We start from the raw sequence: 13,935 nt of genomic DNA, 5'->3' as shown, positions 1-13,935 counted from the left end.
ATTAAAAAAAAAAAAAAGCAAAACATCAAGTGCTGGACATGTTATAGGTAATGTGATCAGAGTATTTTCTCTAATCTTTACCCTAAACAGTACTGCCAGAGTGTTCTAATCTCCTTGGGAAAAAATCCCTTTCATCCTATGATCCTGATCATGAGTCCTCGTCTTTTATATCTACCTGATGAGCTCCTGAGCATACTCCCTCCCTTTTCAGAGCTTTTTCCGCAGATGTGCTCCTTCTATTCCCGCCCACTTCACGTGACTCCATCAAGCCTCCCACTGCCCCACCTCCACCCCAAGAATCCTTTGCTGACCCCAGCCCGGGTCTCTGGCACTTCTCATCTGCACAGCTCACCCACCCCTTCTCACATGCTAAGCTGAGGTAGCTTTGGAGAGCAGGTTTCTCTGAACCCATGTTTTTGAAGGTGGAAACACTGTCTCCTTCATTCTCCCATACAAAGGGGTGGAGGGAGTGGATTCTAGAAGATGAGGTGTGACCTGGCGTCCTTTGCACCAGTCCAAGAGGGTAAGGCCTCAGGGTGAAGGGGAGACACCTGTGTTGAGGGAGGCACAGAGCTGGGTGAGAAACACTTGCTCAGAAGAGAAACGTTGCTCTGGGGCCTTTGATGGATGGGATAGTGTGTACTGTTATAGTTAAGGACATGGAGTTTGGAGTGAGGCCTACATTAAAATCCTGGCTTTACCATGTTTACTAGCTATATGATCCTTGGTAGGTTATCTCAAAAGCTTGGATTTCTCCATGTATAAAATAAGGAAGATAATAGTACCTGCCACATACAGATTTTACTTGAGGATCAAGTAAGAAAATGCCTATAAGATGCTTAGCATAGTACCATGCATGTAAGTCAACATTCAATACCATGTTTGCTGTTAACTGCTATTGGCTATTACCAGGAAGGGGAAAATTGAAAGAGGAACAGGTGGCATCAGGTTCTCTCTGAGAAGTGCAGCTCAGCCCATTCAGTCCTTCAGCTCTAGGCCCCTTCCTGCATTTCAGATCGAGGTCTCAAACTGCACATGCTAAAGGCCTAAAAGAGGCAGCTGCAGCCTGGCCTGCCATAGGTAACCAGAGGCCCCATTGACTGTTGGCTTCAGCCAGCTTGGCTGTGGTTGCTGAGTAAAGGCTGACCAGGGAGCCAACGCTCTGGTTCCTTCTAACAGATGAAGCAGAGACAAGGCAATCTCCTGCCACAAGTATCTAGAGGGACCTCCTCAGCCAGGGTGGGGGAACCTGCGGCCTCCTAATTTAAAGATTGTTCTTTTTTAAGCACCAAAGGAGGCAAGAAAAGCTTCATCTTTCTCTGCTGCACCCCTTTTAATAAAGTATTCTGTAAAATTTGGATTCAGTCAAAAGACTGCATTTAAAGACCTAGAAGGTCACGTGTTGGTTCCTGGCTCACAAACAGCTCACACCTGTCCTGCATTGAGATCAGTGGATCCAACCCACACAATCATGAAAGCCCTCTAAAAATAGCTCCAAGCATGGTCTGTGGGACCTGCCCACTGCCCTCTGAGCAGGACTTCTTTTTCCCAGGAACAGTAATCCCAGCACTGTCAGTATCTTCACACCACTCCCTGGCTTCCAGCACTCTCAGTGTTTAAGCCAAATTCCAACCCAAAGTCACAAAGAAAATGGAATCACCATGGATCCCCCATGCAATTGGCTTGGGCTCTACAGTAGAATGTGTAATGAACTCCGGCTACTAATGTGAGACTTTATTCTATGTCATCTGGTGCTCAAATGGGTGATCTAGCAGCCTGGCCACTTGGGCCAGAAGAGCAGCAAATACAGACAGACAGGCATCCTAGCTCCAGACGCTGACTTGCCTTGCTTTCATGTTGGGCGGCATTGAAAGTTGGAGAAGTAGGCAGCAGCCTCTGTGAAAGCTGCTTCTACAGATTAAGAGCATGAATCTTGGATCTAGACTTCTTGGGTTCATATCTCATCTCTGTGTAACCTTGGGTAATTTATTTAACCTTCCTAGGATTTGGTTTCCTTGACTGTAAAATATGGATAAATAATTCAGTATGTGTAAAGTGCTTAGAAAGCACTTCATAAGTGTTGGTTGTGGGGATGATGACATTGACCACAACTGACAACTTCTGGTTACTCCAGAGCCATGCACCCAACCTTGAGTCTGAGCAGAGAGATTTTTCAAGCCCACTGGAAAGGCAACAGTGTGGTTGCTCAAGGACACTAACTGTCCACAATTTCCTATAGGTACCTCTAGCCAACGCACCCAAGATGCCTGCCCGTGATGTTCCCCAGCATAATTTAGGAGCCAGAATCATGCCATCTCTGACCCCCAGCACCTGTGATTCCTGTCTGTCAGTTCCTTGAAGAGAGGCCATTGGGCCTCTTTTATGCAGTGGGATTTGATAAAGTGGCATCATACCAGGGTCATTTGCTGAATAGCTTGCTGGTACCCCAAAGCAGCACAGCCATTGGCAGTTCCGTGGGCTGGCAACTGTGCTTGGGGATCCTTCGACTCACCCCTGCATTCCTTTCTCTCCCATTCCTTCACACTTCTCCATTTGTCTCCAACCTATACTCCCTTCTCAACTGATGTCACTATCTACTTCATTGATGAAAAGAAAAACAACCAAACCTGGATGTATCTCTCATCTTCTCTCCCTTCAACACAAAGTATAACTGTTTACAGATGTCATTTTTCAGTTTTCTTGTGTTTCACAGCCAACAGTCCCTTCTCTCTGCCAAGGTTATCACAGTATCCTTTCCTCTTGACCTGATGCTGTCCCAACTCCTCTTGTTCCTCTGATTGTTTTTTCCCTCAACTTTTCCCTGCCTACCTGTCCTTTGCCCTTGGAGGAAAATGCTTCTACTCGGTACTTAGGAAAAAGGAAATCAAAACTATCATTGACCCTGTGTTTGCCTCTTTGTGCTGCCTTACAACTTATCTTCCTTTCACCATTAGGAGTCTTGAAAAAGCAGGATAAAAATTCACCGTCTCTACTTTTCTTGGTAACTCCCAGACCTACTGTGCACTGGCTTTGTTCCTGTGGTCAGCTTTAAAATTCCTACAATGTTATGCTTGCTGCCTCTAGTGCCCAGCAACCTTCCCTGTCCATTTCCCCCTGAATTCATTCCCCTTTGTGAATCTTGTAGAGTTAGTGGCAATCTTGTGACCAAAGGAGCAGCTCACTTTGGCCCTCTTCTAATTCTGTCTTCTCCAGCTATGGCTCTTTCATGCCTGTTTGATTGTTGGCTCCTTGTATGGAAGGTCTAGGCAGTCCAAGAGGCACCAGGCAGTTAGCTCTAATGCCTCCAGGTGAGCTAAAACAGCCGCAGTGCCCACTCCACCCCAGCTCCAGCACCCAATGTTGCCGCTCTGTCTCTGAAGGTGTTCTCAGTAATAATGAGTCAGTGCATCTATTGGAGTTGGGGAGATGAGGAAAGTCTTCAGAGTCTTCTCTTTTTACTCTCCTTCTGACTTTCATATCATCCCTTCACAGGATACAGCACACATGCAAGTACTACTACTACAGCCCAGTGCCAAAAGCTCCTTATGTATCCAGCCACCTGATAGAGAATTTAGCAGTGACCAAGTTTAGCCAAGGCTATAAATTTGGGAAAAGATCTTGGTAAATGAAATGCAGTCCTCTCTAAATCTAGCTCCCTGGGAAGATCAGTTAGGAGTCTCACACTAACTCCTTTGTTGGGGAGCTTATGGACAGTTTATCTTCAAGGTATCTTTTGTTTGCTGTGTTAGTTCTGGAAGACCAGGACGTCTGAAGGATGGCCGTTGTCATAGCTTCATGAATAACATGTCTGTATTGGGAAGACTATGTCCAAAAGTACTGTTCTCCCATTCTCTTAGGGGCATTCCTTTAGCCTTCAGACTCAGTTATCCAAATGGTGCCCCTCCTGTAAAGCCTTTTCCCTCCTTTGAAGGTAACATTTATTCATCCCCCCCCATGCCCCTGCTGTTGGTGAACTTACTACATACTGATGTAAAGGTTGATTTTTTTTTTTCCTTTCTGTCCTCCTTCCCTGTACGACTATATAGCTTTTTTTACAGCAAAGACTGAATCATTGCTTAAAACAGAGAATGGCACCTGATAGATACTCAGGAATATCGAGTCATTGAATAAACACATGAATGGAGTGTAATGACACAAACATTGGTCAACCAAGAAGCTATTTAATTACCACTTATGAACTCTGCTTTGGTCTTCCTTATAGGTGGACATTTAGATCATAGGATGATAACCCCACCAGCAACACTTAGCCTCCCCTTATATATAACTGAAACCAAGAGGAGGTGGGCACAAGGGCCAAAGTTGGTATAGGATCTCTCTCGTTGGACTCCCGGTAGCTAAGGACCTGATTACGCTCTATTCACATTGCATTTGGGAGAAACTTCTTTAATTCTGTGCCAAAGATGGTAGATTGGCTTGACTATTCTTTGCCTAGAAAAAGTAGAAGTGGTCCTGGAAATGGTTGGGTTTATAACAACTGCCAGAAAGCCCAAAAATTCCTTAACCAAAACAATCTAGAGGAAGTTTACCTATTTATAAGCATCTTTCTACACTCACTGCTTGGTTCCCTTGGTGATGGGTAACCTGAGTCATGTAAGAGGAATTGACTGTAGCTTCTGTGAGCCACATATTTTTATTTATTTTGGACCCCTCATTTTTAAGGTCTGTATATTTTCCAAGTTTTGAAAAGACTTTGCATGGAGTGGTGTTTCTGAGCTTGTGATACAACCTTAGTGATTTTGGCATCTCCCCTGAAGCCCTGTGCCTGGCAGCTGGGGCTACTTGCTATGGGTTTTCTGGATTTTGATAAAATCCTCTTGACCAGGCAGTCTGGAAAAACTACACATTTTGTTTTGTTTTGTTTTGTTATTGAGCTAAAAACACGTTATCTCAGTGGCTAAAGATGGAAGAACCGTTCTAAGACTTATCCAGGGCCAAGGCTTCCCCCGTGTAATGTGTTCAGAATCTCAGCATATTTACAGGCAAAGAGCTATCATATCATTTAATATGCTCTGACCAGGTGGAACAGTGTATACACTGTGGCCAGGATCCTGAAGGAAATAGAATTTATAGCTTATTAGAAGCACTGAAGGGGAAATGTGACTCTGCCTGGCCAGACAACAAACCTTGATATCAGAAAAGGAAAGCAGATGTGTGCTGAGGACCCCAAGGCAGGAGCTCTTAGAAGCAACTGTTGGCTCTGAAAACCAACATGATGGCTAGAGTTGTCATGCTGGGAGCTGTCTTAGGATTTTCCCACACTCCTTACTTGCATATCAAATAACACTCCCCTTGTGACCTCCGTTGCCCCATTCGACTGCTCTGGAACCAACTCTGTCCCCATGTTCAGTGAAGGGTAGTGCCAGCAGGAGGTCTCCTGGCATGTGTCAGCTGGGGAATGCTACAGAACTGCCCTTACCTAGCATCTCTGAGTATGCCAGAGCATGTGTGAAGGGGTGCACTGCTGGCAGATGCCAGCCAGGCCATAAAGGAATCATGCTCCCAAGGATTCTTCTGACGCCAGCCATGGCATCAAGCACTCACCCCCATCTGGAACTCTGTGGAGACCCTGACGTGATTATCCCTGGGCCAAGCTGCAATGGAGGGGCCAAACTAGGAGTGAGCAAGCCCCATGGGTCTGACCAGCCACTGTGGGCAGAGAGTGATGTCTTTAGGAGGCCACTGAGGGTTAATTTGGCTGGTAAAGCTCATGTTTAACCTAAACTTGACCTAAGTTCTAGAGTGGAACAGAAATAAAAATTCAAGTATTTATGATTAGTCATTACTAGCTATTGAAATTCTCCATGTACTCATTATAAATGTGTATGCAGCACATAGTACTTACAGCACTTAGTAAAGTGCTTGTAAAGAGGAAAAAATTGTGGCCATAAAGATATGACTCAAAATGTGAGCACCTTTTAAGGGATGATGGAAAAGTGAACACACCTTTCGCTATGTGGATCAAAGGCATGGACCCGGGGCTATTAGCTGACAGTGGGTTCTGTGTTGTCACGTAGGCCTTTTCTCCCTGTCCAACCTGAAAGTAGTTTGGTTATTACTCCCTTGGTTGTTTGCACAGATTTTTGTAGATATTTCTTAAGTGTCCTGATCAAAAATATTGCCTCTCTTGTTCTCTTGCTCAAAAGGAGTGAGTTAATTAAAACTTTCAGTAGAAGGGATGAGCTGTTTCTAACTGAACTTTGGTCTTTTAGCTTTAAAATAGCCATTTAAATGATTTCCACATTCCTGTGATCATTCAAAAGCTGTTTATATTACACAGAGTATCCTGTTATAACAAGCATCCTGGACTTTTATTCCCACGTGTTTTAAGGTATATTGACCTGACTGTCGCTGTTGCTCTGCGATGTGTAGTTTTTCCTATTGAAAGGATGGGAAGCCAAAGACGAAGTGATCTGCCTGAGATCACGCATTGTTAGCCATAGCCCTGGCCTCCTACTGATTCCTGGTTTGTTCTCTTTCTGCAAAGAAACCTGTGCTCTGGGGAGGAAGACGCTGTAGGAATTCTGTAAATGAATATGGAAGCTCCCCAGCAAAGTCCCCAGGGGTTCCTGCCTTGAAATCTACCTGGGCAAAGGGTGGGGAACAGAGAACCTGGAGCTCTCAATCTCCCAGCTCCCAGACCTGGCATTGATACACCTGTATGTGATGTCTGATTCTTCCAACTTCTTAAATGGTTGTTAGATATATTTATGTTCTTATTTACCTTTCCTTTATTCATTTTCCCTTGCATCCTTATATCTTTTAGACTTTAGCTCCTATTTATTTCTTGTTTTGTTTGAATTTATTTTTCCTTTTTTTTTTCTTTTGAGACAGATTCTCACTCTCTCACCCAGGCTGTTAGAGTACAGTGGCATCATTGCAGCTTACTTTAACATCAAACTCCTGGGCTCAAATGATCCTCTTGCCTCAGCCTCCCAAGTAGCTACTCCCAAGTTTCTACTTTTAGTAGAGACAGGGTCTCACTCTTGCTCAGGCTGGTCTTGAACTCCTGAGCTCAAGCAGTCCTCCTGCCTTGGCCTCCCAGAGTGCTAGGATTACAGGGGTGAGCCACCCCACCTGACAAACTTATTTTTCCTTATCCCACATCCTGCAACCCCCACCCTTCCAGCCCCCAGTTGATGCCTGTTGCATCTTGTGTTCATTCCCTGTCTTAACCTTCTTGCTCTACATGGAAAATAAGAATGGAGGCAAACAGGTGATGGATGGAAAGCCATCTATCCCACAAACAAGGGAGACTGGGTGCCTTTTGATCCTGGCACATCCCACACAGACACGCCTTGTGTCACAAAGTAGATTCCCCAATAGCACTCAATGATAATCCTGGTTTTAACTATAGTTGGGTTAGAACTGACAACCTTGTCTTAAAAATTGCCAGCTTAAGCAAATCAAGCAACAGTAGGCAGAATTCCTTTGTAATTCAGTGCTATATCCAAATAGCAGAAATTCTTTCCTATAAGTCTGTTTCCAAAGTAGTAAATTTCAGTCAGTTGATCACCCTTTGAGACAAATGCATTAGCCAGGACTTTTGGTTGCAAATAAAAGAAACTCAATTTGAACTAGGCTAAAAGGGGACCAATAGAAGGGGCCTGGATATGTCTCCATCTTTAGACAATGTGAACCGGGGATGAGAATGCCACCAGTCTCTTTCTTGGCTTTGGTTTGCTTTTCTGTGTATGTTGGCTTCATAGCTGACTCCTGCTGCAAACCGGCTTTTTCCACATGGAGGGGGACATGGTCACTGACCACTTCAGAACCTTCTAGCAGCACCACCACCATGCTCTGTTCCCAAGTTTAAAAATTCAGAGGAAGGATTCCAGCAAGCCAAGGTTGGATTGGGTGGCTGGGAGATGAGGATATCTCTAGGAAGATGGCAGCTCTCGCTTGTGCCACATGGTTACAGTAAGTGTGATGATCCCAGCCTACTCTGGATGGACTAACAATAGCTTCCGTTAAAGTAGGGTTCTGAAGAATTCTCTGCCAGGATTCATATGCGTCTTCTCTATTCCTTTCCTTTAGCCAGAGAAGAAGGAGGAAATCAACTAATCTGGTATTTCTTTACAATTCATGATAAGGTTTCTTTTTTGGGCCTTAAATATCCCTGGGTAACCTCATCCCTAATTAAAATGCAGTGTTCCCCAAGATGTGGAAACCTTTATTTCTGGAGTCTGCCAGCATCTAGCTCTCTGTACATGAGGAACTTACGAAGAGTAAACTCCTTGCTTACTGACCCAGGGGAGTGATGGGAGAGGTAGGGACAGGACTTGGTTTAGATTAGGCTAGTGTGCTTGTACAGCCCACACTGCCCTTTCTGTAGGGACTGTCCCAGCTGGGATCTTGCTGGTCAGTCCTGTCACTCTTGGCTACATGGCTGTCCTTTTTCTGTATTCTCACTGCTGAGGCTGATTAGCTGTCATTAGCTGTCACCCCCAGGATCCCCAACCACAGAATATCCTGCCCAGACGCTACATCTCCCTGAGCCTCTCACTTAGGGATGGCTTAGAAAATAGCCCCACCTTAGGCTGTTGATTGCTCGAGCTGTGTATTAGGCCTGCCCAGCCCCGACAGCAGTAGCATTTTGGGTCTTACAGAAACAGACCCATAAGACAACCTGTAAGAGTCAAGGAGCTGTATTGGCACTGATCCTGAGGGCACTCTGGAATATCCCTCTCAAAGCCTAGGGAAGACCTCGACGTGACAATTCTAGGCTGTGTTTTATATGCCTCCAAGAGATCTGGGTTTTAGACGATGGATTCCTTATATCCAAGACTTTTCCCAGCCTCTTGAGAGCAAAGCTGTGATAAAGGCAAAGGTGGTTTGACTTCAGTAATCTTGCCTAAAGGTTCTGAGTCCTTGACAATGTACATTCAAGACGAAGTCCTTGTCCTGCTTCAGTTCTGTGATACGAGAGAGATATAGTGTGTTTCACTGTGGCATTCTTCAGTCAAAATGGGAGAGGATATGGAAATGTCAGGCAATAGTCAACGTTTCACCTCCATAGCATACACAGATCACATGGCCCTCACAATATTTTTAGGTAACTAACATGAATTTTATTTTATTTTTAAATTTAATTAATTTATTTTTTAGAAGTAGGGTCTTACTCTGTCACCCAGGCTGGAGTGCACTGGCAGGATTCATAGCTCACTACAGCCTCATACTCCTGGGCTCAAGTGATCCTCCTGCGTCAGCCTCCCAAGTAGCTAGGACCACAGATGCTCATCACCATACCCAGCTAATATTTTATGTTTTGTGGAGATGAAGTCTTGCTGTGTTGCCTAGACTGGTCTTGAACTCCTGGCCTCAAAAAATCCTCCCTCTTTGGCCTCCCAAAGTGCTGAAGTTATAAATGTGGGCCACCACACCTGGCCAGAATTTTAGTATCATGAACAGCTCTGACCTTGGAAAGCTTGGATGAGAAGATTGATTTTCCCTCTATCACATTTGTAGCAATGACTGTCAAAACAGGAGAAAATTTGATCAAATATATATAACACAGCTTAGTGCATTAGTAGTCCATTGGACAGGTCTGGCCTGGGGGCTACTGTCATTGGTTGAGGAAACATTAGCTCTTTCCTACTTATATTCATCTGTGGAGAGTAGAACAGGGATGGTACTCTCCTTTATGTTCACTTGTCATCCCACAGCGGGGAGAAATTGACAGTTAGCATGTAGCATCCTGTAGAATTCTATTTAACTTTCTTCTCAGTGGAATGTGGGCATGGTTCTTTCAACCTGACTTCATACATGGAGAGCTGGGCAAGTGCTCTATCACTTCACCTAATTGAGAATGCGAACAAGACTTTTCAGAGATGTCACCAACGTGGAATCACACAGGAACCCAAATGTATGATCTGAGTATTGATCCAAGCCTTCTATTTGCAGTTCCACTGTTAGAATTAAAGAAACAGGTGTTACTCTCTGACACAGCAAGCTCTTTTTAAAGTAGAGCAAAATAGAGCAAAATAAAAGACAGTGTCCTAGCACTGTCTTTTAAAACATGTTTCTCAATACATTGGAATCATATTTGATAACCATGTGGCTTTTTATGCCCTGATGATGCAGCCATTTTATTCATATAATGCAAGAGTAACATCTGAAAGTGATTGAACCTATTGCCCAATTACTAGAATAAAGAACATACATCTTCACTCAAACTCAAGTGCTTACCTTTGGCTGATGAATATTGGCATTCAACAAGATAATCCTCTTCTTGGCTCTGTTCTTGGGTGCTTTCCAGGTTCATCTCCACATGGAGGTGGCATTTGATCCTGACCTGTGCCCTTCTGAGGAGCTGCGATTTTCTTAACATGCCAGTCTCGTCTAGATCATGAAAACATACAACTCTGCACTTCACTGAAAGCAAAGGATGTCAATTCTGTGGACTTCTGTCTGAAGCATTATCTCCATTTCACTGCTGTTTAATACCTTTGAAAAGCTTGCTAGGAAACAGCAGTGATTTTGGAGAATGTGTAGAAGAGAAAGGCACTCTGTTTCCCTAGAACAGGGATTAAGGTGAGGCAGGGACCTGTCTGCTATGTGCACCACTGCTGTATGGGCAAACGTGGCCACTGGGACAGGATTCGCCCCTCAAGTCTGCTGTGGGAGGGGAAAATTACCAGGAACGACTGTTCCAGGTCCTCAAACAGTGCTTCTAAATTGTAAAATATATTTTAATTAATAAAATTTTTGTAAGAAATTCAAGCATTATGGTGAAGTGCCCTGGACAGTGCCTGGCATGTGTTGAGTGCTGCCTAAGTGCTTGCTGTGTGTGTACAGCAGTGTGCTTGGGCCATATGGCACCAGTCTCCATAGAATAGCTTCGGTTTTTGGCCTATATTATCCATTAGCCTCTGAACTATTTTGAGGGCATCACACAAAAGCGTTGAGTTCTATTGGGCTCTGTTTACTGTCAGGATGTTGTCATGGATGTTGTTTATCCCATTACACAAAGTCTTTCTGTGAAAACAAGAGAAGTTTCTCCCTTGCCCGAAATAGTCACACTTCTCCAAGGCAGTCAATTTCATTTTATCCTACTGATCTGGGCATCTTTTAACTGATCGTGCTTCTCCTTTTTCATTGGCTGCTAGAGTGGATCCAGGCTTTTGATTCACTTCCAGTGTGTGTTGTGGTCTCTATGGCATGCATTTTGTTTATTAACTGAACTTCAATTTACTTTCTTACCCTTATTTTTGTTTGTTTGTCAACTGGTAAAAATAGCTGTCCCTCTGGGTGATTGTATGGGCAGACTGTTTATTATAACAAAGAGCATACTATACTTGATTTAAATAAGACATAGTTGGTGTGGTGCTTGTTGGAGTCTTGTGGAATCTTCCCTTTGGTCTTTCCTTCACTTCCTGCTGGAGAAGTGGCAGCCACCAGTGCTAGACAGCTCCATGTACATGCTGATTTTAGCACTGGTGCAAAGCTTCACGTGGATGTCTCGGTCTATTTCTATTCTCTGTCCACTGAAAATCACCATCATGTATGTTCTTTGACAGAGAAGAATTTGATCTGTTATTAAGAATTATTTTCCATTCTTTTCTTCCTGGGTTCTGAGAAAATGTAGGTTATAATATGTCCGTGGATGCTAGTCAGAGAGTTTGACTGTGTGAGAACTGGAATATTAATTAATGTAACAATAATAAACTGCTGGCAACAAAGAAGTCATTTGCAATTGTTGAGGCCCTTTGTGGCATGAAAGAGCTTCCTTAACAGTGAACAAGACACTGTTCAGTGTCCAGAGGGGCTGGAGTAGCAGGCCATGAGTGTGTGGCGGCAGGTGCTGTGTTTGCCACCTAGATGTGCCTGGCATAGCTGTCCTGGGAGGTGGCCCCTGGGCTTGTCCTCCCACTGCACCCTCAACACTCCTCACTAGCAAGATACCAGGGTTTGCATGCAGAATGCTTGGTCCCCATTTCTGTCCTAGGACTGGGCATGGCTCTGTCACCTGCCCTCACTTAGGTATTTCATTGGGAAGGGGCAGCATGTGGGGAAGAAGGAGGTGCCCTTTCTCATGGAGGGAAGTGGGAGAGCCCATTCTAAAAGTTGAAATGTGGTCAAATGGTCTCAGGACAAGGTGCGCCAATGCTGGGCCTTTCTGATTCACCCCTTTGCACAATTGTGACTTTCCTCTGGGGTGGTGGACACCTGCCTCATGAATATCGGAGCATTGGTTTCACTAGACCAGCTCGGATCATCATGATAGCCACTTCCCCATTTAGCAATAAGATTTTTTTCAGACTGCCAAGCATCTGCATGGCCTGTCACAGGCCAGCCTGGTTTCCGCCTTCGATTTGGCATGGAGGAAGGGGCATTGGTGGTGTTGGGGCCAACTCGGTGCCATTAGCGACTGCTTCCCTCCTCTTTGCCCACAACCAGGTCAGACACACCCTAGAAAGTGACAGCTCCTGTCTCTGTTTAGGACATTCAATAAGATTCTACCTCTCCTCTACCACTTCATGTCTTCTCCCTTTCCTGTTTTCTATAGTTTCTGGCCACTTTCCATTTCCTGTGTTTTCTCCCTGAGATCCCTCTGGCTGTTAGCTTCTTCTCTAGTTGTTTCACCTTAGTTTGCTTCTCTCAGCTCTAGCACTACGGAAACAGGACTTGGCTGCCTGGCTGCTGAAGCCCTTGTTGGGGGATGGGAGATGATTGGGTGGGAAGAGACATGTGAATAGATAAAGGACCTTGCAGTTTGCACCCCCCATCTTCCATGCTCACTGTGATGTTCAGGTTGAACCTCCATGCAGCAAGGTGTGCCTTGGCCTCAGAGAAGCCTGGTGTGGAAGTTAGGAGATACCAAGATCTGTGCATGAGCTGTTCCCACATAGTTCCTTGGTGAATGGTCCCAGCTCTCTGGTCTCCTCAAAGAGCAGACCCTCGTTGTTGCCAAACCTCTGAAGGCTGTGGCTCCAGCTAAACCAGACCCAGCAAGTCCAGGCAAGTCAAGCACTGCTGGGTCTGGAGCTCCGCTGAGGCCCTCCTAGCCAGAGGTGAGGTCATCCAGGGGCTGGTTGAGCCAACTTACAGGGCACACCTTTTGATGGCATGTGGTCTGGTCCTCCTCGTGGTAGTTTTGAAATCTTGTCTCCTGTTTTTGGTGGGTGATTTTGTACATATAATCAGTGAAATTGTCCTCACAAATTGCATACATTGCATGTTCCATTTGGAAGTTGGTAAGATGTTTTTCCAACCCTTTAAGTGTATCCTTTTTTCTCCTCCCTTTAGTCCCAGGTAAATCACCACGGTGCTGCTAGTAACGAAACCTACCAGGAACGCCTGGCACGTCTAGAAGGAGATAAGGAGTCCCTCATATTACAGGTGGGTCCTTTTTGATGGGAACGAGCTTATCATGTTACCTTCAACTCTGTAGCCTCCCTTAAGTGGTAGGGAGCACCTGAGCTTTTCTGTGTTGGGATTTTTCTGCTCCCAAAGTGTATGGTTTTGTGTCGTGCTTTTGTTTTTAATTTTCTTTTCTTTTTAAATGCTCTCTCATCAGAATCACCAAAGTGTATGGTTTTAAAAAAAGACTTTTCCTGAAATAAAGAAGAAGGTAACTGGGGGCACAATTTAACTCTAGACTTGGCTTTAGGGGGCTGTGAATTGATTTATTCATTATGTACTACCAAGTATCTGCCTCTATGCACGGGAAGCCCTGTGGCCAGGCTGACTGCCAGGCACTAAGAATGAACAAAGTGGGCCCTGTCCTCCAGGAGCCCCTGAGTCATGTCACTAATGAAACAAAGCTGTGCGTGATACAGGCCTGAGGGTGAACGCTAGTGGGATCAAATCCAAACTGTCTGAAGCTGGATCTAGACTGATCACTTTCATGCCAGATCTCCTGGAGCTGGTGACATGGGCTAAGCCTTTGATGGCTCTCTTGCTTTGAAAAGAGAA

The 13,935-nt window shown here is 44.8% G+C and overlaps 1 protein-coding gene across 3 annotated transcripts in view; it reads left to right on the top strand.

Moving 5' to 3' along the window:
• PPFIBP2 (PTPRF interacting protein, binding protein 2 (liprin beta 2)) overlaps positions 1–13,935 on the top strand; it is a 109,670-nt gene that overhangs the window by 29,947 nt on the left and 65,788 nt on the right. For all 3 annotated transcript variants that reach the window (XM_012654399.1, XM_012654401.1, XM_012654400.1), the window contains one exon: positions 13,267–13,359. In XM_012654399.1, coding sequence (XP_012509853.1) covers positions 13,267–13,359 — 93 coding nt within the window. The remainder of the gene's footprint in view (positions 1–13,266; positions 13,360–13,935) is intronic.

This window comes from Propithecus coquereli, unplaced genomic scaffold (assembly GCF_000956105.1).
Source record: "Propithecus coquereli isolate 6110/MARCELLA unplaced genomic scaffold, Pcoq_1.0 Scaffold44, whole genome shotgun sequence".
NCBI classification, from domain to species: domain Eukaryota; kingdom Metazoa; phylum Chordata; class Mammalia; order Primates; family Indriidae; genus Propithecus; species Propithecus coquereli.
This window is presented reverse-complemented; position numbering and strand designations above follow the sequence as displayed.